The sequence below is a fragment of the Phaenicophaeus curvirostris genome, chromosome 4 (assembly GCF_032191515.1).
Source record: "Phaenicophaeus curvirostris isolate KB17595 chromosome 4, BPBGC_Pcur_1.0, whole genome shotgun sequence".
Classification (NCBI taxonomy): Eukaryota; Metazoa; Chordata; class Aves; order Cuculiformes; family Cuculidae; genus Phaenicophaeus; species Phaenicophaeus curvirostris.
The window spans coordinates 18,649,481-18,676,738 of record NC_091395.1 but is presented as its reverse complement, the minus strand read 5'-3'; the positions used below and the strand labels follow the sequence as shown (position 1 = coordinate 18,676,738).

The 27,258-nt window shown below is 40.2% G+C and overlaps 1 protein-coding gene across 1 annotated transcript; it reads left to right on the top strand.

Moving 5' to 3' along the window:
- Positions 1 to 22: 22 nt before the first annotated feature.
- Positions 23 to 19,854, top strand: HELQ (helicase, POLQ like). The gene is made up of 18 exons (XM_069855445.1): positions 23 to 180; positions 1,765 to 2,476; positions 2,827 to 3,005; positions 4,906 to 5,106; positions 6,161 to 6,233; positions 6,417 to 6,514; positions 7,101 to 7,199; positions 7,947 to 8,092; positions 8,881 to 9,120; positions 9,919 to 10,060; positions 10,325 to 10,429; positions 11,440 to 11,659; positions 12,466 to 12,623; positions 14,033 to 14,131; positions 14,409 to 14,582; positions 15,174 to 15,287; positions 17,407 to 17,541; positions 19,657 to 19,854. Exons 1-18 carry the CDS (start codon positions 31 to 33, stop codon positions 19,741 to 19,743), a joined length of 3,132 nt encoding a protein of 1,043 aa, XP_069711546.1. The 5' UTR covers positions 23 to 30; the 3' UTR covers positions 19,744 to 19,854.
- The last annotated feature ends 7,404 nt before the right edge of the window (positions 19,855 to 27,258 follow it).

Sequence of the window (27,258 nt, the reverse complement as noted above, 5' to 3'; positions counted from 1 at the left end):
GCCCCCCGCGCGGCCCCCGGCGCCGGGACGATGGCCGACCCGGGGCTCGCCCTGAGGAGGAAGAGCCGCCTCGGCTCTGCCCGCAAGCGGGGCCGCCCCCCCGCCCCGCCGCGGCACGGGCCCGCCGCTTCCCCTCTGGCCGCCAAGAAGCCCGGCGGCGTCTGCGCGGCGGAGACGCCGGTACGGGAATGCGGGGCTGGGGGGCGGCTTGAACTGCTGCCTGGAGGAGAGGGACCTGGGGGTGTTGGTTGACAGCCGACTGACCATGAGCCAGCAGTGTGCCCAGGGGGCCAAGAAGGCCAATGGCATCTTGGCTTGTATCAGAAACGGCGTGACCAGCAGGCCCAGGGAGGTTATTCTCCCTCTGTACTCGGCACTGGTGAGAGCGCTCCTCGAATCCTGTGTTCAGTTCTGGGCCCCTCACCACAAGAAGGACGTTGAGGCTCTGGAGCGAGTCCAGAGAAGAGCAACAAATCTGGTGAGGGGGCTGGAGAGCAGGTCTTATGAGGAGCGGCTGAGAGAGCTGGGATTGTTTAGCCTGGAGAAGAGGAGGCTGAGGGGAGACTTTTATTGCTCTCTACAACTACCTGAAAGGAGGTTGTAGAGAGGAGGGTGATGGCCTCTTCTCCCAGGTGACAGGTGACAGGACAAGAGGGAATGGCCTCAAGCTCCGCCAGGGGAGGTTCAGGCTGGACATTAGGAAAAAGTTTTTCACAGAAAGGGTCATTGGGCACTGGCAGAGGCTGCCCAGGGAGGTGGTTGAGTCACCTTCCCTTGGAGGTGTTTAAGGCACGGGTGGACGAGGTGCTAAGGGGCATGGTTTAGTGTTTGATAGGAATGGTTGGGCTCAATGATCCGGTGGGTCTCTTCCAACCTGGTGATTCTATGATTCTATGAATCATCATCGCTGGCACGTGGTTCCGTGGGCAGGAATGATAGCCCCTCGTAGGTTTGGTTTCCCAGAGTTAAAGCGTGTGTTCCTTTAGGAGTCGAGCTCGGCTTTTCTTCTCAAACAATGTCTTTGACTTAGTCCATCTTTACAAGGGAATATAATAGTGTTAAAGTTTTCTTTTGCATCAGGACGTAGAACATAAGCTGTGTGTGAATTTGAGAGCTTGATGAAATCTGTGGGAAAATTACTGTTAGGAACAGGAAGGACTGTTCGATGTTTCATTGTACCAGGGGAGGTTTAAAGTGGATATTGGGAAGACGTAAGAAGGATAAGGAACTGTTGGAATGGGTACAGAGAAGGCCATGAAGGTGATCTGAGAGCTGGAGCACCTCTGCCATGAGGACAGGCTGAGAGTTTGGGCTGTTCAGTGTGAAGAAGAGATGCTCCAGGGAGACTTTAGAGCAGCTTTCCGTATCTGGAGTGGCTACAGGAAAGCTGGGGAGGGACTGTTTACAAAGGTGCGTAGGTATAGGGCAAGGGGGAACGGCTTTAAGTTGGAAGGGTCAAGGTTTAGATTAGGTATTGGGGAGAAACTCCTCACAATGAGGATGGTGAAGCACTGGCACAGGTTGCCCAGGGAAGCTGTGGATGCCCCATCCCTCCAGGTGTTCAAAGCCAGGTTGGATGGGACCTTGAGCAGGCTGGTCTGGTGGGAGATGTCCCTGCCTATCACAGGGGGGTTGGAACTGAGTGGGCTTTAAGGTCTCTTCCAACCCAAACCATTCTGTGATCTGATGCATGTGCTGTACAGGTTGCATTGCCTTCTCTGGTCTTACTTTGGAGTTGTAATACTTGTTGTTATGCTTTTGCAGTGCAGTAATGATAGTGAAGAAGATCTTTTCGGTGACTATGACAGCTTTTATGGAAACGATTCTTTGCTGGCTCAAATTGGTGATGCAGAGCGCAAATACCTGCAGGATGAGGATATGGATGTTAAAGCAGCTAAAGACACCATACTTCAGCCAGGAATTCATCAGAAGAAACAAAATAACATTTTTACCTCAGAACCTGACAAAGAGGATGGTTTCCAAATGAATGAAAATGAGTGTGTGGATATCAGTCCAGAACCAAGCGAATCTGTTTTAGATGAATTGCCATCATCACAACTTTTGTATTTTGCAAAAATGGATGAATTTTCTTCAGGTTCTAGAATGCATGCAGGCACAGAAAAGGAAGTTAAATGCACGGGTTCTTCGTCACACAAAATCAGGAGTCCATCAACTTTATGTCCTGATGTTGAACACAGGAACAGAACTACTGACTTTTCCTCAGACTCCAAATGTGATGTACTTAAAACTGAGAGTCTTAAAGATCATCTGAAAAGTGCTATGACTGGAAATGCCAAAGCTCAGACTCCGCAGGTCTCTAAGACCAAGCAGCTTAAAGAAGCTGTTTTAATAGAGGAGATTTCTGTTGCTAGGAAAACTATTGAATCTTCTTCTGTTGATATAGGCCCCTTTTATGGATTACCTAGTAAAGTTAAAGATCTACTCAGACACTTTCGAGGAATTGAAACACTTTATGGTAGTGTAACTAATCATTTGTAGAGAGAAAAAATTGCTAGTAAAGTGTTTCCCATTTTACCTGTTACATTGTAAACATATTTAAGTTAAGGTGATATTTAATGTAAACCAGGCTAGAAAATGATTGCTTTGTTTTAGGAAGTAGTTATTTTTATGTTTTTCAGATGGGTATAGAAGGTTGATGTGGCTTATAACAAGCTTCGGAAAGCTCCATTTCTGAGAAGTTTTTAGTGGTTTATTGAAGAAAAAATCTCAAACACTAGATTTAGAGTATTCTGTGTGGAACAGACACTTTGATATTGATAAACATGTCCAAAGGGGTTGCTAATAATTCTTTTTTTATTTTTGCAGAATGGCAGCATGATTGCTTAACATTAGAATCTCTACAGCAAAGAAAGAATTTAATATACTCACTGCCAACCAGTGGTGGAAAAACACTTGTAGCTGAAATAATAATTCTCCAAGAATTACTCTGCAGGCAGAAAGATGTTCTGATGATCCTGCCATATGTTGCCATTGTCCAAGAAAAGGTCTGCATACAGTGTGTCTGATATTGCTTATCTTTTCTGATATGCCTTGTTGGTTGGTTGGCTTTAACATGTATGTTGCCGAAGTCCATGATTTTCATAAATAGGTTGTGGGAATTGAGTGACCTCTCTCCTGAGTGCTGTTCTGAGGGTCAGTAATTTCATAATAAAGCAGGCTGAAATTATGAGGTGAAGATACTGAACCACACAGAATCACTAGGTTGGAAAACACCCACAGGATCATCGAGTCCAACCATTCCTATCAAACACTAAACCATGCCCTTAAGCGCCTTGTCCACCCATCTTCTAAACACTTCCCAGGAAGGTGATTCAACCACCTCCCTGGGCAGCCTGTTCCAGTGCCCAATGACCCTTTCTGTGAAAAATTTTTTCCTAACGTCCAGCCTAAACCTCCCCTGGCGGAGCTTGACACCATTTCCTCTTGTCCTGTCCCCTGTCACTTGGGAGAAGAGGCCAGCTCCTTCCTCTCCACAACCTCCTTTCAGGAAGTTATAGAGAGCAATAAGGTCTCCCTTCAGCCTCCTCTTCTCTAGGATAAACAACCCCAGCTCTCTTAGCTGCTCCTTGTGAGACTTGTTCTCCAGCCCCCTCACCAGCTTTGTTGCTCTTCTCTGGACTCGCTCCAGAGCCTCAACATCCTTCTTGTGAGAGGCCCAGAACTGAACACAGTATTCAAGGAGCGGTCTCACCAGTGCCAAGTACAGAGGGAGAATAACCTCCCTGGACCTGTTGGTCATGCTGTTTCTGATACAAGCCAAGATGCCATTGGCCTTCTTGGCCCCCTGGGCACACTGCTGGCTCATGTTCAGTCATCTGTCAACCAACGCCCCCAGGTCCTTCTGCTCCGGGCACCTTTCTAGGCAGTCTTCTCCTAGTCTGTAGGGCTGCACAGGGTTGTTGTGCCCCAAGTGCAGGACCCGGCATGTGGCCTTGTTAAACCTCATGCCATTGGTCTCAGCCCAGCGGTCCAGCCTGTTCAGATCCCTTTGCAGAGCCTCCCTACCCTCCAGCAGATCAACACTTCCACCCAGCTTGGTGTTGTCCGCAAACTTGCTGAGGGTGCACTCAATGCCTTCGTCCAGGTCATTGATAAAGACATTGAACAGGGCTGGACCCAGCACTGAGCCCTGGGGAACCCCACTTGTCACTGGCCTCCAGCTGGATTTAACGCCATTTCCCACCACTCTCTGGGCCCGGCCATCCAACCAGTTTTCCACCCAGGAGAGTGTGCGCCTGTCCAGGCCAGAGGCTGACAGTTTCCCAAGCAGAATGCTGTGAGAAACTGTGTCAAAGGCTTTACTGAAGTCCAAGAAGACCACATCCACAGCCTTTCCCTCATCCAGCAGTTGAGTCACTTTATCATAGAAGGCGATCAGGTTAGTTTGGCAAGACCTGCCTTTCGTGAACCCGTGTTGACTGGGCCTGATCACCCAGTTCTCTTGCATGTGCTGTATGATAGCACTCAAGATCACCTGTTCCATGACTTTTCCCCAGCACTGAGGTCAGACAGGCCTGAGTTACAAAGCAAAACATGCCATATTTTGAAATGGTAGTTTTTTTGCAGTATCGTGCATAGTTGTGTAGTAGTTCATGCATTTATCTGTACTGCCAGTTTTGCTAAAGAAATAGTCTTGAAATAAACCTGATTTTTTTAATATAGAGAAAAGGTGAATTTTAGAGAACAGATGTAAGCTAAGCTAGACTGTATTTCTACACTTTTTAGCTTTGCAATTGGAAAATGTAGTCATAGTTAGTGTTTCCACTAGTTCAAACAGTTGTTTGTGGTGTGGGTCTTTTGTATGTATGTTGAGTTCTTGAGGCAGCTCTGAAATCCAAAATGAGTGTGAATTTTTTCTCTATTTGATCTTCATTTTTTTTTCAGATTAGGGCTTTGTCAAGTTTTGGGATAGAATTGGGTTTCCTGGTTGAAGAATATGCAGGAAGTAAAGGGAGATTTCCACCAATCAAGAGGAGGATAAAAAAGTCTCTTTATATTGCTACTATAGAAAAAGGACATGCTCTAGTGAATTCCTTGATTGAAACAAAAAGAATTGATGACCTTGGTCTGATTGTAGTAGATGAGGTATGCTACAAGATTTGATTGAATTTACAATACACAACTTTTATATCCATATATGCAATATTTTAGCAAAAAGCAGGTTTTTATTACTTGTTTTTGCTTTAAGTGTGCATCAGTAAATTATTACTACTTAGTTACTTTATTGGTACTTAATTTTGCAATATTGATTATTAGTTTTCTTTAACTGAAGTATTGATTGCTATATTGGGACAATAGATTCTGTAATAAGAGAGCTACTGTATTAGTGGTTGATAGTGAGTCACTTAGTAACTACTTGTCAGTTAGACACGTCTAAGGGTTAGGAAAAAAAAAGAAATAATTTTAATCACATGGATTGTATTTTATGAATCCCAAAATTCAAGTCCTAATTTTGGAACCATGAGACTTTGTGTCTGGTATTAATAATGGCTAAATAAAACATTAAAAAATTAAAATAGTAAGTAACATTTGACTGTGAGAATTGCCCCTCATCCTGCTTTTTAGTAGCGTGGCTGAGTTGTGCTGCTAAGGGTTAGTTGTGAGTCTGGAGTGTGTGTAACACCTAACAGGGATGTTTATTTCATAGAATGCTTTAAGCTGGCCAACCTTAATTTAGCATGGTAGCGTCTAAACAGAAGAAGGCTTAAGAATTAACTTCTGCTTTTCCTGGTTGTAGCTGGCTACCAAACATTTTCTTGTATTAATTTCCACTGTTAAGTGTTGATTAAAATATAGTTTGTTTACAATTGGTTTAGGCTGATGAATACAAAGATCTCTGCACTGACTTTACTGTCAGGCGTTAACTGTTTCTGTGTCAGTTGTGGTCTAGCTACATGAAAGGTAAATCTTGTTAAATATATTTGCTCTTGTCTCTGTTTTTTCCTTGATCCTTGAATGTTGTTTCATTGAGGCTATACTTCTGGCAGGAGCTTAGCTGTCAAAATTTAACAGAGAGATATCATGAGGAAGTCCAACAAAGACATTCCTGTAATAATTTCTTAGGACTATATGGGGGGTGGTTTGTAGAAATACTCTTAATTCAGTAATATTTTCACATTTTTTTCCCTTCCGTGCACAGTTGCATATGCTTGGCGAGGGAAGTCGTGGAGCAACACTGGAAATTACTCTTGCGAAAATTCTTTACACTAGTAGTAAGTCGTGGTTGCAGTTAATGTTACTAAAATATTGTAGCACTCCCTTCAAACCTATCACTTTGGTATTTAAAAAGACTAACAATAAGGAACAATAAGGAAACAATTATGAAATAAATTCTGAGAGGAAGTGTTAAAAATTGTGAACATGGCAGTAAATTCATGTTGACTTCTCTTTTACAGAAAACACGCAAATTATCGGAATGAGTGCAACTTTAAATAATGTTGGAGACCTGCAGAAGTTCCTGCAAGCGGAGTACTATACTAATAATTTTAGACCGGTCTGTATACAAGATATCATAAACTAATGATAAAGATATTTGGTTTCAGAATTATAGCAAATCTGTTCAGGGTCTTTTCATGGCTTTTGTGCCTATTTTCATGGTGTAATGTAATGCCTGCAACTGCGTGCAGTTGTACCGCTATAATAAATAGCACTATGCACTTGTAAACACACAAATCCAAGTACCTGTGGATTGTGTTAAGCCTTTTTGTGTCATTTTAACTAAACCAGTTTCTAAATTGCAGCTACTGTAATAAATCATTACAGTTCATTTGATATACATAGGATTCAAACCACTGGTGCTTGAATGCTGTCGTGACAATGATTTATGAGTAGTTTATGGGGTACAACATTTGTCACGTTCTTCACTAGAATTAGAGATTTTCTTGACACAGATAATAAAAACAATTAACTTTTTAAAGACATTCTTAGAGACAAGGTGCACTTGTGTGCGAGCAAGTATGTATGTATGTAAAATATGATGCTTAGAAGAAAGCATTTGCTGTACATCAGTAATAGCTTAATCTTTAGAGTACAATTGGTAATTTAAGTGAAGTGTCTGCTTATGGCTTCTATGTCTGTAGGTGGAACTAAAGGAGTACATAAAGATACGAGACACCATTTACACAGTTGACAGCAAAACAGAAAATGGCTTTACTTTTTCACGTCTCCTTAATTTTAAGGTAAAACAGAAGTGCTTATAGTTTCTTGAGAAATATTTTATTTCACACTGGTTTATTTACAGTACTTTTACCAAAGCAATTATTTAAACATGAGAGTTCATTTGTAATACCTAGGAGAAAGAAAATTACAGGCTTTGAGGAGGAAAAAACCCTTGAAAATACCAAACACTTAACTTTTTAACATTTTTTAACATTTAACATTAACTTAACATTTTAACTTTTTTACTGCTTTTGAGGTAGTGGTTTCTTCAGTGTTTTGATGTGCAAAGAGCAACAGATTTGAGTATTCCAGATACCTGGTGCTTTATGTTTTTCAGTAGATTTTCTCCACACTTGATCACTCTTAGATGATACTAAAAGAAGGCATCTCTTTTTGTCTGTTGTCATCTTATTAATGCCTCATAGGGGCATTTCAACATTTAAAAACTAAAATGCGGGTTATGGTAGACTGCACAAGTGACATCACTGTGGTTTTAGTAAAAGAAATTGAAGTATTAAGGGGGAAAAAACACACCATTCTATTCTTAAATCCATGTATCCCCCAGTTCAAACCACATGCGTTAATAAACTTTTGCAAATGAGGGACTGAGAGAAACGTTTGTCCTACAGCTACTTGCCATTATGTCATGTTAAATCAAATGGGAGTACTCTAGTGAAGGTTGAGAGCAAGTATTAAATGCTTACTCAGTTTAAGACTTAATCTTTAAGTTTTAAAAGTAAATGTTTGTCAATCTGTGTTTATGATAGTATTCCAGTGATCTGGAGAAAGTGGATCCTGACCACATCATTGCACTGGTTACTGAGGTTATTCCTAAATATTCCTGCTTAATCTTTTGTCCTACTAAAAAGAACTGTGAAAATGTGGCTTCAATGGTGTGCAAGTATCTCAGCAAGTAAGTTACTGTCATGATTTTTATTTTTTTTAATTATATCTGGAATAATTGTTCAGAACTTATGATTTATCTTCACTAGTTTGTAAGTGACCTTCCCTGCTGATACAAAGTAAATACATGGAATATGGAATGATATAAAGTTAGTAAATGCATAAATTATGGGAAGCTATTCAAGGCTTCTTTCGCACTGATTTCTGCAAGCTCAGTGAACAAATATTTTCTGTATAGTCTGGTGTTCTGCCATGTATGTTACTGCTTGATTGAGTATCTCTCTTGCATATCTAATCTGCAAACCTAAGTTGTGAACTCTAAACCAGGTTTAGTTAATTAGGAAAAGAGAGTGGGACTTACATTTCATTTCATTTAAGTGTGATTTGATGCACTCATAATGGTCTGGAAAAGTTAAATTGTATATAGGAAGAAATTATTTTAAGAAATATAAAAAAATCCCTGCCTTGCTATCACAGTTGAAACTATTTTTGATGTATCTATAATCTTCACTACAAGCTGATATTTGCCCTCTTTCTATTTTTCAATGTGCTCGATACCCACAGAGTCAGTATTTGATCCCTTCTGTACCTGTGCTTACAAGCAAGAAAGGAGTTCTATTGCAACTTTAGTCTCTTGTATGCTGCTATTTCTAAAGTTACTGGTGCCGTTTCTCCAAGCTTGGAGGTCTAGTTGGAGGAATGGATAATGAACAGAAATATTAAGCATGTCTGTCTTGATTTTTTTCAAAGTAGATAATGATTATTCGAAGTATGAAGTAATGCTTTTATTCCTCCCAGAGAGTTTAGAGTTCACAAGGAAAAAGAGAAACAAGATCTCATCAAGAACCTAAAGAGTATTGGAAATGGAAGTATCTGTCCTATTCTGAAGCAAACAATCCCTTTTGGTGTTGTCTATCACCATAGTGGCCTTACAAATGATGAAAGAAAAAGCATAGAGGAAGCCTATTCTGCAGGTGTCCTGTGTCTAATTGCTTGCACAGCTACTTTAGCTGCTGGAGTGAACCTGCCAGCTAGAAGGTTAGTAACAGAGATGTGTTTCACTGTTCTGTTAATTTCTGCTTTGTAAAAAAGTATTATAATTCAAGTTGGAAGCATCAATACTGTTTAAAGTTGGTTTCTGCTTTTACTACCAGATTGGAAGTGTAAGTGATTTTGTGTTCAACTTGGGATACAGGTAAGATGGCAGAGGTTTTATGTAGAAAATGTGAATCAGTACCAACTCCCTCAGAAGGCGGAGTAGAGGAACACTTATCTGAATGGATTAAGGAAATGTTAATAAACTGAGGAAATGCTTCAATATTTTAATAACTTTATCCATATTCAAGGAATTATACATAAGGAATTAATGGTGGTTTCTTTAAATGTTGTCCTAAGAACAGTGTTTAAATAGTAAAACACATAATTTCTAAGGAATTGTTTGAATACCTTTTAACACAAAAATGTTTTTCCTTTTCTTACACAAATGCTGATGATATGGCTGCCATACTCTGCATGACCAAAGGCTGTTTGCTAAGAATCCAGTTTTTTGTGCATGTGTGTTTGAATAATGCATCTGAGGGGAGAAAAAAAGTCATTTCATAATGCTGCCTGAAAGATATCAGTGTTGCTTATGTGTTTTAGTAGGATTTATTTATTATTTATATCTCAGTAACCTTAAATGTTTTTCTGTTGATTTACATATGTTTTCAAACAGGTGTGTTTGTTTTTGTCTTCTTTGCTAAGCAAGAGGCACATCTAAAGAATACATTTGTAAAATTTTATTGCTGCTTTAGTAATTTTAATATAATGTGTAACTTATTAAAGACTTCTTTCCAGGGTGATTCTAAGAGCTCCTTATGTTGCTAGTGACTTCCTGAAGAAGAACCAGTATAAGCAAATGGTTGGCAGAGCTGGTCGAGCTGGTATTGACAGTGCTGGAGAAAGTATTCTCATAGTGCAAGAAAAAGACAGGCACCTGGTAATTACCAAAGCTGTTGGTAATTTTCATTGTTGGATAAAGTTGGTGGGATAAATGTGGGGAGCTGAGTTGCCTAGCTTAATTTTTGACCTATGTAAAGATAAATATAATTACCTTCATGTAGTTTTCCGACAAGAATGGCAAACTCTAGATGTCTACAGTAATGTTCTTTATAAGATGAACCATGAATATCAGTATTTTTAAAAGTGTAAAACTATTGCATAAGTATTTTCACTGAACTAATGTATTTCTTGCTCTCTTTAGGTTCAGGATCTAGTTCACAGTCCTTTGGAGAACTGTTACAGCAATCTTTTGCTGGAGCTGACCAAAGGAATGCAGAGCCTGCTGTTATCTTTGGTTGGACTGAAGGTATCAGTTAACTCTTCTCTGTGAGTAGTTTCAGTGATTGGCAACACAAAGAAAATCTTATCTTTTGGCTCACTAGAAAAACTGGTGGCCTTAAATTCAGCATGGCTTCAAATCAGATGAGGAGGACAAAGATTTGATTAGTGATTTTATTTAACTCAGTAAGTGCTATGGATTTACATGCACTGGTTGCAGTAACTGGGTGCAACCCTAGGATTTTGCTGGTTAATGCAAGCTCCAAGTGAAGGTTTCCAATTCCTTTTTATTTGGTTTTCTGGTTACAGCTTGAGCCAGGTGCTCCAGAGAGGGGCCCATACCCTAGATCGTGCCCTCCAGTTTTAGCTGTACCACCCAGCACCCGGTCCCCAAGTCCAGTCACTTAGTTCTGGTCAGTGGTCTCTGGATTTCTTACTGTTTTTCTTTGTTGCTGGGCTGGCCACCTTCAGAAGTTACCTCATTCTATTAGAAATGTCTCCTTGGTCCTTATCTTCTTCATTCCATTCACGTACATTCAGCTAGTCTGTGTTAGCAGCATCAGTTTAATCAAAAAGTTTACTCTCAGGCAGCTTTTGCAGCCTAAGGCTTCAACCGCTTTAGCTACTGGTGCTAAGCTACTTACAGTAAACGAGACTATTCAGGGAGAATATAGTTAATCAAACTTATTCTATAGCTGCAGGTAATCTTGTACCATGACAATTTTCTAGTACATAAAAGTCAAAATTATATCTGCCTTATGATACGATTCCCATTCCTAATACTTGATTCATAGAGTACAGGTAGAAACAGTAAAAAGAAATTAATATCATGCAGTAGCTAGAATAATAGAACAGATGGAGAGCAATCCCATCAGATCCATCATAAGCTGTCTGTCATTCTGTGTTGTCATGTATTTCTATAGAAACACAAAGGCTATCAAACTGCTTTTCAATTCAGTAAAATATTTCGTATAGCTTATGTTTCCTTATGTGAAATGACACCTCTAAACACTCTAATCACTTGCAAAACTGATGCAGATAGCGGTTACCTATGAGGAAGTCAACAATTTTATGCACAATACGTTGCTGGGTGTTCAGCAACAGCTGCTGCCTAAAGAGAAGAGCCTTTTGGAGATAATTAAAGATGGGCTGGAAAATCTAATAGAGAAAGGACTCCTAAAAGGAAGAATATCTGAGAAGGACCACAATTTCAAGTGCGTGCTAACAGTTACGCCGTTGGGTAAAGCTACATATAAAGGTAAGACTTTTTTATTCTTTCTATAACCTTTACTTCAACAAACCCTTTCACCTCAGCCTTATTTTAATTCAATATGTTTTTCCCACCTTCAGTCTGAAACTGCAGTGTAAAATAAGTTGTAGAGAGACAGTTCGGATTACTAAATGGTGTGCTGAACTGAAAATGAGAATGAACAAGTGGTGCCTAACTGAACATGATGGGAATAAAGCATAATAACATTTGTTACAATAGGAGTAAAACCAGAACTGTACCCCCCAAAAAATATCTAAAGATTTGATTTAGTGATTGTAATCAAAATGGCTCGTGACCTCATTTTATAATTTATTGTATGTATAGGTATTGTGAACAGGGGATTTCTTAACCTGGAGGGAAGCAATAAGAGGGAAAGGAAGCATATGAGAGGTAGACCAATCATAATAAAGAAGAAAGAGCATATCAGGAAGTTCTGTTTTCCTGTCATAACAGGAAGATATAGGGTATGGAACATAGTTGGGCTAGGATGAATATCTGAAAGATTCTTGCAGTCTGCAAGATTGTTCCAGGATTTTATTAAAGCCAAGGCAATTCGCAAGCACTCCAGAAACACACACGGGATGGACATAAGTGGAAATGAGTGACTGCCGTTTCTCAGTTCCATTTCACTGCTCAGGTTAGAGCAGTTATTCAGGTTACGGTTATTTCTCTTAAATTTAGATGGCATAACAAGTGTTTGTGGAAAATAAAGAAAATGTTGACTGTATTAAAATCTATTACACTTAACTCTGTATGCCTGTTTAAAATTGCGTTATATTGTGTGCTTATTATAGGGTCTGTAGACTTGGCATACTGCAATCTTCTTTACAGAGAATTGAAGAAAGGTTTGGAAGGGCTGGTTCTTGAGAGCAATCTTCATCTTCTTTATCTAGCAACTCCATATGATATGACTTCTAACTGTAGCCCAGATTGGATGATATACTTGAGACAGGTGAGAATTTACTAACAAATGTGTATTGAGGCATAGAGTAACCAAGTAATCTTGCTTAAATTCTAAGTAAAATGCTTTACACATAGGAAAAGTAGATAGTGGGATAACGATTAGATGAAAAAATAAAGTATGCTAGGGCTGAGTGCTTTCCGATATTGCATTAAAAAACTAAGTAGTTTTATTTATAATGTTTGGCTGTTTGGAGGAAATAGTGGCATGAAAGACATCCTTTCAGTTGCCAGTACTCCAAATCCGTTGTGCTAGCCTTGCCACTATGGAGTTCTGGTTAATTTTGAAAAAAAATCACTATAAAACGGTTAAATTTAACCACGTCATCATAGTTTTACAAGAAAACTGCTATTAAATTAATCAAAAGCCGTATTTGCCTTCTGGTGCTCACTCATTCCATCTGCAGTTTTTACAACAAAATCCACTAGAAAATACTAAATCTTAAGCCTCATTGTTTCATATCTGAGGATGATGCTTAAGTTGTAACTGCAACTATTACACTGTGCCTAATACCTTCCTACAGATTGTTAGGCTTACACTGGCCTGAAAAGCACATCCGTTAGTTCAGTCTTGCGCGCTTTAAGATCCACTCATAGTTCAACTACTCCCTTTCCTGCAGAATATTGTATACTAAGGGTAGCACTAAAATCACAATTTTTTGTTTAAGTGTGGCATTCAGAGATAGGCACTGACAGATAGTTCAAAGTAGGTGAAGAAGCTGCAGTTCTGACTATGAACAAGTCTCCTGACTAAATACTGTATAGAGACAGTGAAAAACGCTGCTGCACTGATGTTTTCTCTAGTTTTGAGAGAACTAAATATCTGAAAATTCTTCACAAAACTGTCTTGGAGTCTGTAGAGCAGTTGGTACGCTTGGAGAAGAGCCTTTGATCACCATTTGGGAAGGCATCAAATCCAGGAGATATTTGAATGTTGATGACATTTCTTAGAAAAAATATTTGAGCATTAAATTTGGCTTAGTTCTTTAGGGGTTTTAACCTGTTTATCTTAAACGTGCAAGTAGACATTTTTATCGAGAGATGTAATAGAAATACCGTTGTGTGTGTGTTAGTGCTAAAGCAGGCTACACATTTATAAAAAGAAAAAACTCATGTGTTTGCAAACCAGAAGTTTATCAGCAGAACATATGTGAGTGTATTTCCAGACCACTGGAGTTTGAGATGAAAACAAATGAAAGCTTGATTCATGGAGGAAAAGGAAAAGGAAATTATCTGTCTCCAGGTGGTATCAGTATTATACAAATTTGATGTTTGTTTGTTTGTTTTTTACAGCTAAATAGAGTATATTCACATTATTGCAGCTGTTTTGGTTTGTAACATGTAACTTTTAACTACTTGTTAATAAATTAATAATCTTGACTGTAATCAATCTTATTTCAGTTCAGTCAGCTAAGTGCAGCAGAGCAAAAAGTAGCAGACATTGTGGGAGTACCTGAAAGCTTTATTATAAAAAAGGCTTCTGGTCAAGCCATCAGAAAGGTAGGCTTGGGTTTTCTCATTCCTAAGATGACAGTTTAGTCATTACATTTGATTATATACAAATTCTAGAGTATTTTTCTGGTAGAGTTCATCACTCTTCTGCTCATTAAGGTTCTTTTAACCTCCTTGGCTGGTTTTCTTAACGTTGTTTAATGTTTTGGGGTATCATAGGCATGTTTTAGAGATGTGAAGGAGTAAAGATGAAAAGAATCTCCTTGTAGCACAGAATGTCTTTAATATGATATTGACTCTGAATTTTAACTCGCTGTATTTCCAGAAAGTGGACAGTGCTGTGGTAAACAGGCTCTACCTATCGCTTGTCCTTTATACCCTCCTGAAAGAGACAAATGTATGGAGTGTTTCAGAGAAATTTAATATGTCTCGAGGATATGTGCAAAATCTCCTTAGTTCTGCTGCATCATTCGCCTCCTGTGTTCTACATTTCTGTGAGGTAGTGTGTTAAATATATTCCAATTAATTCTTTGGGATTGCTTTGGAAAATCTGGAGTCTTGTTCTCTTAAGTTAGAACTGAACGTAGGTGTTGTATTTCACCTTTCTGGGGCAAAATTGTGGTTTTTCACCTTTCCTCTATAAAATTACTTTTCCTGTTGAGAAAAGCAGGCTTGTGCACTTATATTGAAAGTAAGCTATACGCACTGAGAATGTGAAAATATAGGAAATTTGCAGGGTGTTGATCAGTGTCAGAACTGTTGGTGAAATAATACACATTTTTACCTTTCTCTTGGAAATAAGTCTATCTGCTTGTGGAATGTCATCTCCAGAAATGCTTCTTATCTTGTTTGTTTTTTTTTTTGTCTTATTGAAATAATGCATTGCTTATCCTTCAGAAATTCCCCAGTTTTGGGATATTCAGCTGAAGAGTGCTAAATGTAGCTCTGCAACTAGCTGAAAGGATAACTGGAAGTAACAGTGCTTCCCCTATCTAAAAGCCGAATATATATTTGCTGCTGTAGCAAATCTCTCAGTCTTAACTCCCGAATACAGAAATTGATCTGATTTTAGTTATCTTTGTCTCTGCAGGAATTGGAAGAATTCTGGGTTTATAAAGCTTTGCTGACAGAACTTACCAAGCAGTTGACATATTGTGTTAAGACAGAACTCATCCCTCTGATGGAGGTAGCAGGGGTTCTAGAGGTTAGTTAACCTGGCTTTGTGAGATTTTCAGTGTGAACTTGGATGCTAAATGTTAACGTGCCTTTGAAGTGTATCTGGAAGACCAAATTAGTGTTTTATTGAGAATTTGGCATAGAGAAGATATCCTACAATAATCTTCGAGGCTGGGGGGAAAGTGGTTTGCTGAGGAAATAAGCTGGAGGCAATCGATTTTTTTCTAGCTCCACATCAACAGTGAAAATGCTGTATTTGCACAATAGAGCTTTATACTCAGTTGGAAAACAGAGTTTTGTCGTAAGGATTCTTCAGGTCATGGGAGTAAAGTTCCTCACAGAAATATGTGAAGTTCTATTGGGAACTTAGGCTTTTACAGTCACTCATGGTGCTGCATGTGTTTTAAATAAGAAAACCAATCTCTGAATCAAAGACTCCTTTTAAAGAAGAAAATCTTTTGGGGGCTTCAGTGCAAGGTTATAAGTTATCACTGGACCTTTTTTTGCAAAATTATCTAGTTTGCCTATCCAGCCTGTTGTAGGATCTGTCAGCAAACCACTGAATTTAGTGGCAGTAAGGTCTTATTCTGAGAAGCCAAATAAAGATAAAGACTTAAAGCCTAATGCTTTTATGTATTTATATAAAATCTTCTGAATTGCATGTGAAAGGTGAAAGAAGTCTTTTTTTTCATGTTTTGTTCCATATGGAAACATTTCAGCATAAGGACAAAACCAGCCTGTACAGCACGATTCTGCTGAAGTTTGTATTTTAAAGATGGCTCTTCAAAATTATTGTTATTACCAAGGTACTTCTGCGCCAGTGTTATAACTGTACTGGCAGCTGGTGTTTGCAGCAAGCGGACTGACATCTTGAACAGACGTGTTTTGCTTAGTTTTCTGTAAAGGAAAAACAAAATCTTAAGGTTCATGTACTGAAAGAGAACTTACACAATTTCCAAGGAGCAATCTAAAACCATTCCAGGAGATTTAAGTCATTTGTGGGGAGAGATTTTATGTCATGCTGTGCATATAACAGCAAAGTAGAGCATAGAAAATATTTTCTGCCAATTAGTAGTTATTTTTGGTGAAATTAATGACATCTGTTGCACATCCATGAACATGCATAATCCTCGGTTACCACAGAGGAAGATAATGTATTGTGGGCAATTAGGTGTTGGATGTCCCCACAAATGCCATCAAATAAATGTCTTTATTGTATTTAAAAGAGGAGGGGAAAATATACCCAAGAAAAGGTAATTGACCAAATGTTTGGAGGTGTTGCACTTCATCAATGAGTATTATTTTGTAACTCAGGATACTAAAGCCTGGGGCATCCTAATTTGCCCTCCACTACTAGCATAGAACTGCATTTTTAATTTAACTTTGTAAAGTTCTAGCAGTATTTGCTTTGCAAAAGAGATGTTTGCCCAGACACCTTCTGTTAAGCAAATACTGCCTGACTGCCCTACATTGCAACAGGATCAAGCCAAATTAAGAGAAACAGATAACACACTCTCCCTTATGCTGGTGATGATCAAACTCAAGAATCTCTGTGATGTCTCTGTCCAGTATATGTGACCTTACAGCCATGATTCTGCATAAAACTTCAGAAATAAAAAAGATACTGAGATATTAAAGGAAAAAATATATTAATAAGCGTGAAACAGGAAAGTGTAGCGTTTTCCTGTGTTTTTTTTTTTTGTGAAATCTCTGTTCTGTGAAAACTCTGTGGAAAAAAAAAATTCACATAAAATCAGCGCTCCTTTCACTTAAGACACCTCCAAAGAATGTGAAACAGTCATTCCTGTCAGTAATGGTGAATGCAGAAAACGGGATGACAAAAGAGGATAGCAGTCAGTATCATCTAGGCACAGAGAAAATAATGACAAAGGGGTTGACGAGCTGGTGAGATTGTGTGGGGAAGGTAAATCTTAGGTGTAAAGTTGTATTTTGGGGGGGTGGATAGGAAGATTCTTAGCTGAATGTTAGTGCCACTTACAGCGAGTATTGGTTTTATGAGAAATATGAATCGAAGATAATTGGATTGATAGGCAAAGTTGAAATGTATGGGGTTGGCGCAGAGACTGGCGTTTAATGGTAATTCTAATTGCCTGTTCTAATAATCTAACACATTCTTGGACTTGCAGGCACGAGCCAAACAGCTTTATAATGCAGGATACAAAACTTTAGCACACTTGGCTAATGCGGATCCAGAAACTCTGGTCAAGATGATTGAGCACTTGTCACGACGACAAGCCAAACAAATTGTTTCATCTGCAAAGGTAAATTAAAAACAACATTATAAGAAATTCAGCATGTCAGAAGTGGGTGTTTGAATGACATTAAAATTGAAGGATTTTAAGTTCTTGACCTGATTTAATACTGAATGCACTCAAAATATTTCACTTATCCAAACTTTGTAAGCCACTATGAAGTATCATAATTATTGTCTCACAGGCACATTTCTGCCAAATGAAGGCTTATAAGGAACGTCCTTGATTGCTACCTAGAATTTCTTTAGTGCAACAACAAAACAAGCTGTAAAGACTCATAAAGGCAGTAGCAGATACTTGTGATCCAAATACTGGTCTTCATTAAGAAAAAATAAAGCTGCCTGGAGGAGAGGGACCTGGGGGTGTTGGTTGACAGATGACTGAACATGAGCCAGCAGTGTGCCCAGGTGGCCAAGAAGGCCAATTGCATTCTGGCTTGTATCAGAAACAGTGTGACCAGCAGGTCCAGGGAGGATATTCTCCCTCTGTACTCGGCACTGGTGAGACCGCTCCTCGAATCCTGTGTTCAGTTCTGGGCCCCTCACCTCAAGAAGGACATTGAGGCTCTGGAGCGAGTCTAGAGAAGAGCAACGAAGCTGGTGAAGGGTCTGGAGAACAGGCCTTATGAGGAACGGCTGAGAGAGCTGGGGTTGTTTAGCCTGGAGAAGAGGAGGCTGAGGGGAGACCCCATTGCTCTCTACAACTACCTGAAAGGAGGTTGTAGAGAGGAGGGTGCTGGCCTCTTCTCCCAAGTGACAGGGGACAGGACAAGAGGAAATGGTGTCAAGGTCCACCAGGGGAGGTTTAGGCTGGACATTAGGAAAAAAATTTTCACAGAAAGGGTCATTGGGCACTGGAACAGGCTGCCCAGTGAGGTGGTTGAGTCACCTTCCCTTGGAGGTGTTTAAGGCACGGGTGGACGAGGTGCTAAGGGGCATGGTTTAGTGTTTGATAGGAATGGTTGGACTTGATGATCCGGTGGGTCTCTTTCAACCTGGTTATTCTATGATTCTGTGATTCTATATATTGAAATGTTTTCTTGATAATAAAATTTATCTATGGTAGTTATGCTTAACTTAGCCAGCATTCAGCAATCAGGAATTCAGCAACTGTACCAAACATTGAGTTGTGCCTGAACAAAAAGTGCAGGAACAGGCTTACTTATCAAGCAGCAATGTTTTCTGTCCTCAGTTGCCGTTAATCGTCAGGTGTTGCAATGGCATCAGCTTCATGTTTAATTCTGCTAAAATAGCAAGGTTTTGGTAAAGTAAGGAAATGTCTAGCATAAATGAGTGGGTGGTTGATGTAAAAATGCTGCAGTCTATAATGAAGTTTTAGTCTGTGTGTTCACATGGAGTAGACATACTGACTGTGGGGTTTATGCACTTAAAAAAAGGTTATGGATATTTAATGTTGCAGGCTCCTTAGTGCTTTGTTTTGGCTGCTGTATAAGCCAAAAGAAATGGATATACACAGACTCGTCACCTACATCACTGCCAAACCCAGCAGTCTAGCTTAGTCTGTCATACTCAGATATTCAACTGAAGGAGTTTTCTCTGACTGGGGAGTTATAGTAGAAGATTACTTGTGTGTGTTATGCTGTAAGTGCTGCGGGGGGGCTGTTACATTCCAAGTGCCGGCAACAAACACTTTAGGGCAGTAGACTGAACATTTGCTAATCTTGTATCTTGTATGTCTGATGTGAAATGCTGTAATAAGAAATATTGTATAAAGCAAGAAGTTGGCAACTTTGCAGGCACAACTTAGGTATGTTTATTCCAACATGGAAAATAAAATGCTTAAGGTTAAAAGTGCTTTTTCTAACAGTTCTAGACAAAACTGTTTATGTTTGGTTAAATTATGTGAATTGTGGAGTGGCAGAACTGAGAAAACCATCTGTGCACTGTATGATTTGTTTGTAGTTTTCAGGTGTTAGTGTTTTTTCATATGGCTATATGCTAAACAGTAAAAAAATGTTGGTAATACTTGTGAAAATGTTAGTCCTTTCACAGGTACAGCAGTCTTGTGAGCAGCAGCAGAAGTTTTTTGTAGACCAGATGCAAGCTTGGAAAGAAACATTGGTGTACCTGTATTCTTTTCCTAATGCTTTTTTTTCCTTGATAGATGCTGCTGAGTGAAAAAGCTGAGGCTTTACAAGAAGAAGTTGAAGAACTCTTAAAAATGCCTACAGATATCCCAGGGACCTACTGAACAACTGTGATTAAAAGAATCATGAATCCCCAAATCAGGATATTTTTACATTTTTAACTTGCCTGTGTAATGCTGCTATAATTATAATAAATATTTAATGTCTTTTGTATACATCAATTTTGTGTGAATTCTGAGTTCAGACTGTTTCCTGGTAGATTTGAAGGTTTTCACTAGAAACCACTTGAACCTTTTGATTAGAATCAAAAGATGGGATCTTAATTCATTCTTGGTTTTAGACATAGCCCTAGGGCTGCTCTGGGGATCGGACTGCCTGACTGGTGCATATTTCTGCCCAGAGCTTAAGATCATAGCTGAATTAAATACCTTTACATTGGGTGTTCCATGTACTCTAGGGCTAACTAATGGAAGGAGAGAAGGAGTTGTAATTCAGAACAAAGAAGTTGCCCCAGAGTTGTGTAAGAAATGGTCAGTGATGCCTAGTTTAACCCTTGTTAAAACATGCAAATATCAATTTTGTATTCACTCTCTGGCAGTTCCTTGAGAGAGAACTCTTTCAGGATGCTTCCGTAGCAGTCTTCCAAATAGAAAGTTTATTTTTTAAAATGTTTATAAATTTCTTCCTTAAATGTGAAGACTAATGCAGGTAAAGGCTTGAAGAACTGATCTTTGAGAAGCCGTATCAGGTTCTGAGGCTCCATGTGCATGTCAGTCATTCTAGTTAAGATTTTTAAGGGTATCTAAAGTTAGGCTTCATGAAAGTAGTGTTTTGAATATGCCTGAAACTCCTTCAGTTGTGACATAGTGAATTCCTTGTCAAAGCTGATATGTAGTCTGTGCTAGAGCACTGCACATTAAGAAAGGCTTGAAAGGTGTGACAGACTGCTAGATGGAATCATCGTAACCTGTATATCAACACATTTAAATATGGCACTGCTACGTGAAATCAGATGTCAGTAAAGGAAAAGTAAGATAAACCTTAGTAAACTCCTTTTATTCAGCTTAGGTTTAATTGTGTTGGGATTCTAGAGATAAATAAGAATGTTTTTAAATCCACGGAGGGTGTTAGAGGTTGAAGACATCACTGAAAGCTGATGAAAAGGTTAGTATTTTACTGCTTGTTTTGTTGTTGCACTAAGGAAATCCTAGGTACCAAATGAATAAATTCTTTCTAAGCCTTCATTTGGCAGAATTGTGCCCCTAAGACCGTAATTATTAGACTTCATAGCGGCTTAGGAAATTTGGATAGGTGAAATATTTTGAGTTCGTTCCATATTAAATCAGGTCAAGAATTTAAAACCAGCACTTTTCAGAAGCAGCACGATTCATTTCCATTTCTAGACTCAGTACCTGCAGGGGAATCCTCTTACTGATACTTCTATGCCTAAGGCACAAATAAATGGGTTTGAAGTCATGAGAACATATTAAGTTGGCTCTAATGAGAAAATACAACTTGCCCTTGAGCAGAAGCAGTATTTGTCATGACTTGAGGCTAAGTCTGTCTCTTAATGCCTTGCCCTTTTAATCAAGAGATATTTTTGACCAAATGATATGTAATAATAAGTTCACTATTGGTTTGTTTGAATTATCCTCAAAAGACAGAAGATGCTCACTCCAGCATATAAGTACGAGGACATCTCTAATAGGTTGATGTCATGTATATGTAGGAAAATCTTAGTGATGCCTTTAAAGACAAGCCAGCTGCTGTAAAAGTTTGTTTAAATTCGAAAGTGTTCCTTGAAAGCTTGGAACAGTCTTGCTTGGATTTGGGGGAAAACCCCAGCAAATTACCCTAAAATTATTCACTGAGTACTCAGTTATTGCAATAACTGATGTGGAAATAGCCCATTGAGTGCTTACGGGAATAGTTAATGAGCCTTTAACTACTAGCACAATACTGTCCATGCTAATTAATTTTATTTAATTAGTTTTATTTTTATATTGTGGAGAAGAGCAGGAAAAAAAATTATTCCAATGCAGCTATCCATTGTTGGGTCACTTAACTCCCTTCCTCTCACTTGCACGTTACTGTAACAACCAGCAGTGTTGCAAGAACAGGTTTTGAGATGTATGTTTAGGAATGAAGTCAAGTGTTCCCTATGAGTGCCGGAGACCCTTGGAAAATGGTAGCAAAAACTGTTTTGAAACAAGCAGGTGGCTTCTGATCTGCATCAAACTGGTCTAGAAAGAAAATGAGGTTGGCATTTGTCATCTCTGCTTCTGTGTTTATACAGATTTTCCTTTGCCAGAGAGATGAATACAACTCCCCCACAACTTTCTCTGTGACCTTTGATAACGCCAGAAGTGAAATGAATGAGACTCCTGTGATTTGCACTAAAACTTTTCCATGTGTAGCTTGTCTTATGTTTCTGAAATCAAACTTAGCAAGCGAGACAGTACACATGATTCAGATTGTGATTTCTTTCTTCAGTATCGATTCAGGTATGATTAAATGCTCTCAGAAAAAAAGAAAAAGGTTTTCTAGCTTTCTTACATGGGCTTTCCCCCTGTGTGGAAATGGGAGAGGGATAAGATGCCGGTCATAGTAATTTTGCACTGCTGGCTGATGCACAGATGCTTCAGTACAGTACTGGGCTCATAAAATCCAGTATAAAGTGCAGGTGTCAGAATGGGTGTGTATTGGTTTGGTAAATGCCTTACGCTAAGGATAGGTTCAGGATATTTTGGAAGGCAAACATCCTCCTTGGTTCAAGGGGATGTTTACCTCCAAAAGCCCATGTTAAAAGGAAAAAAGCAACAATGATTAGCTTATCTATGAAATAATAACAGATCCTTCAAAGCTGAGGTAGGTCATAAAAATATGCTCTGTAGGATGTACCTACCAATTTCTTCATAACCCACAAGTGAATTGGATCAGAGCTATGGTGTGTAAGTCTCTTCAGGTTGCAGCTAGTTCTGGCCTAAAACCTTAGTGTATTTCTTATTCTTTATGACTGTTCACTCCACTTTCCAACTTGCCTGTGTGGCCCAGTTCCTACGTTTGTGCAATTCCCTTCCCTCCCTTCCCCAGGTCCCTAATCCCCTATTGGCAGGAGTCCCTGTACCTAACTTAATGAAAACTGTTTCTGTGGAAGAACTGGTAAGAAGGTCAGGCTTAGGTTAGCGTTTAGCTGTTAATTTTCATTGTGTGAAAAACCCATTGTGTTCCTGTGTTCTGGAAAGCTGCTTCCATGTGAGCTGCTCCTGCCTAGGCAGCTCTCGCTTTGTCCTTCTTTTTAAAGCTTCGTTTCATCTCTTTCAGCATGGTGGTCCAGCACTGAGTATTGGTTGTAATGAAAGCTAAATATTATCACTTAAAAGCTTCGTGTTCTGATTAGAAGGGAGGCTGAGTGATTTCGCAGCGCTGTGTTTGGTGTGCTGAGGTGCTGGAGTTCAGCGCCTCCCGTGGTACCAGAACTGGCCAGCAGCAGGCTTGGTAGAAACAAAGTCTTTTACTAATGTCTGTGTACACTTTGAAGAGAACGGCTAAAAACTAGACCCAAAATGTCATTTCCATCTCCAGATAAACAGCATGTGCCTTCTGAGAGTCTCATAACCAGCTGGCTTCAGAAATAAAACCAGCTGGGAGTGCTTGAGTGCTGTGCTCTGTGTCAGGACAAGGTCTGGCTGGGGGCCTGAGGGCAGAGTGTAAGAGTAACTTACAAAAATGTCTTGGTAGGCATCTTTCTATGTTTTTCTAGTTTCCAGGCTTTCTTGACATCAGCTTTGTCTTAGTTCCATCTTCCTGAGGCTTCTTTGTATGGAAACATACATTAAGTACTGATCTTAAAGGTCTTTCCCGACCTGAACAATCCTGTGATTATGTGACAGGGGTCAGCTTTGTTCATCTGCCCAAATATCACAATAATCACTTGCCTTTCGTATGAATGACTCTTCCCTTCTGAATTCCTTCAAGATATACGTCAGGGCTTTGCCTGTGCATCAGTTCTTGGTTCTCGCCCAGGAGCAGCGGTGGTGTTGCTGTTAGTGACGATGTAGTGCTTTTGCTGCTGGACAGCTGAAATTCCCGGAAAGCTTTATTTTCAGTTCTTCATATTCATAAAAACGTAGGAGCGCAGTACTGCCAGGAACAGCATCACTGGTGGGAGAAGCACAACTGCCTGACAGGAGCTGCGTGAGCAAGGCATTTGAATACCGCAAGGCAAGGGCTAGGCTTTCTACGGAATGGGGAACTGGGAGGAGGTGCTGGTGTGGAGCTGGCTTCAAAACAATACACAATTGGGTTTAAGCGTTGTCCTGGTTCTGACATCTTTCCTCTGTAGCTCATCGGGCATCATTCTATTTCTGGCCTAGTTTCACTGAGAGTCTAAATACCTCTGTGTTGATCTCCCTTACATGGCACGATTTAAAAATGTGTGCAATAGGATGTGAAAAATGCGCAGATGAAAGCTACCAATTCCCATTTAATGTCTGTGGCTCTTCCAGCATTACTTCCCAGCTTACAAGTTTTTGCAGCCTGCTCTGCGGGACACAGCAGTGGCTCCACATCTTATACAGCCCAGTCCAAGGTCATGTTAAAAAAAAAATGTGAGTGTTTTCTCCCTACTCTTAGGTTGGTGCAAAAATAATTGTATTTTTTGTCATTGTAAACTCTGATGCTTATTTTGGAGTAAACTTTTACTTAAGTGTGTTCATGTCATATACCATTTTAAGGCACAAAATTCACTCTATTTATTTATGCTAAGGGTTTTATTTTCACAGTTTATTCTTTTTTATATTACTCTGTCAAATTAAAGATGGGAAAAAAAGTAATTAACGTGATTTTGTTGTATGAGTTCAAAAGGGGATGTAAAGCAGCAGATGCTGCTGGCACTATCAACCAAGGATCATCATCCCCTGGGACAACCAGGGGATCATCAAAAACACAGGTCAACGTTAGTTCCAAAAACTTTGTAATGGGAACAAGAACCTTGAAGATGAGGAGGGTCACAGATGTCCTTATGTGATAGATGACAACCAGTTGAGGGCAAGTATTGACACAGACCATGCAAAACAACTTGAGAGGTTGCAGAAGAACTAAAGGCTGACCATTCAGCAGTTGTTTGGCATTTGCATCAAATTGGAAAATAAAAAAAAAGCTCGACAACTGGGTGCTGCATCAGCTGAATGAAAATAAAAAAAAGTCACCATTACATTAGTTCTGCACTGGTTTTGTGTAACAAAAACTATTCAGTTTTTGATCACATTGTGACATGTTGAAAAATGGGTCCTATACAACAACCAGCAGTATTTCATGCAGTGGCTGGACCCAGGTGCAGGACCAAAACAACCTCCCAAAACCGAAGCTGCATCAAAAAAAAAAAGCTGGTCAGCAAGTGGAATCATCCACCACAATTTCTTGAATCCTGGCAAATGACATCACAGAAGAGAAATATTGCCAGGAAATCATCAAATGCACCAAGAACTGCAATGTTTATAAACAGCACTGGTCAATCAAAAAAGACCAGTTCTTCTCCATGACCATGCCTGACCACGTACATCGCAAAGGACTACAGAAATTGCACACGCTGGGCTATGAAGCTTTACGTCCCCAGACCTCTCTCTCGCTGATCACCACACATTCAAGCATTTTGACTACTTCCTGCAAGAGAAGGCTTTCCACAACCAAGCGGCATCTTGAAGAACTGATCAGCTCCAGGACTCCATAATTCTATGCCACCAGAATAGACAGGATTATTTCTCATTTACCAGAAAACAGGGTAGATTTTAATGGTTCTTATTTCAATTAATAAATTTTATTCTAAGTCTAGATATCCAGCTTTAAAGTTAAGATGCTTTAAAAGGGTGGTTATTTTTAGCATCAACCTATAAAAGCACAACACCTGCTAGATCTTTCATACCTAGCTCTGCACTTGGCATCTGAATCCAAAACGTAGCATGGATCCTTTGAAATGCCTGCCTTGTGCCTCCGCCATGTGAAATATAGCACGGTGACTCTAAGCACCTCCTTCCAAAGAAGCATTCTGATGAACTTAAGGTAGTGAATTCCAACAGAAAAATATGGTGTGTGGGCTGCACTTCACCTGGTGGCTGTTAGCATTTTCTTTGCCTGTAGTAATGACCTTAACCTGGTTTGTAGCAATGATTTGCTGCATCTGGAGTTGCTTTCTTTGATCCTCCATTCATTTGCGGGGCTGGGTACTTACTGTGGCACTCCGGTCATCCACTGATAGAGAGACTAATTATTCCTCTGGCAGATATTTGGTCCAGCCCTTCCTGTGAACATAGGCAGATAATTGGTGGTGAATCCTGAAATGGGAAGTGTTACCCTGACTAAGATACTGAGACAGCTGGGATTATCACTGACATTTCCTTCCTGGCGGAGTCATGGATGTGTTTATCACAAACAGGGTTAATTTGGTCTAGTTCTTCTCGTTCTGGTGGCAAGCTACTTCAGAGTACAACAATGTGGGAACAGGAAGAGACAGGCAGGCAAGCGCTCGAGCCTCACTGATTAGTGCTGTTATTCCAGCAAGCGTGGGAAGTGCTGGACTCGAGTAAAGTCACAGATAAGGCTGGACAATTTGCAGTGGATGCAGATGAGAAATGTCATAGTGATGCTGGGCCTAATTGTTTAAAAACTCTGTAAACGTTTTGATGGCGTGTGTATTAAGCAATACCCTCCCACGGCTGCAGCTGCCTGTTTCCCAGCAGGGCTCTCCGGCAAGGCTGGCTATTGCCAAAGAAGAAAGGGTTGCGGCACAGGCTGGACTGTGCAGGGAGCACCTGAGGGGCAGACCCAGGGTGTGCTTGAGTCTTTTTTTGTAACTGCAGTTCCCGGCTGGGTGTTGGGTGTAATTAATAAACACCTTTGTTGCAACTGAATTGTTGAACTGGACATTAGGAAAAAATTCTCCACAGAAAGGGTCATTGGGCACTGGAACAGGCTGCCCAGGGAGGTGGTTGAGTCACCTTCCCTGGAGGTGTTTAAGGCACGGGTGGACGAGGTGCTAAGGGGAATGGTTAGTGTTTGATAGGAATGGTTGGACTCGATGATCCGGTGGGTCTCTTCCAACCTGGTTATTCTATGATTCTATGAATGGCAGGGCCGGGAAGGTGACTTCTAGCCTAAAGCAGCGGACCCACAAAGTGGAACTTGTCACAGGCTCGCTGCGTGCTTCTGCAACTTGGTTTCCCACCGTGAAGTCCCGTGGCTGGGATGTCAGGCTGGCATCTCACCTGCCTCGAGTGGCAGCAGCTGCCGCGTTCAGCACAGAGCGACTTTGGGGGGTCAGGGATGCGGTTGGGCAGCGGATGGGTGGGGTTGGACTCGATGACCTCAAAGGTCTTCTCCAATCTGTTCTATGACTTCCCAGCCTACGGTTTCTGCGTGCAGCCGCCCAGGGTCCCCCAGGGCAACCCTGGATGGACGAGGTGCTAAGGGTCATGGTTTAGTGTTTGACAGGAATGGTTGGACTCGATGATCCGGTGGGTCTCTTCCAACCTGGTTATTCTATGATTCTATGATTCTAGGGTCACCCCGGGTCGCCCAGGGTAACCGCAGGAGCCTCCCGGTGGGCTGCGGCGCTCGGCTGG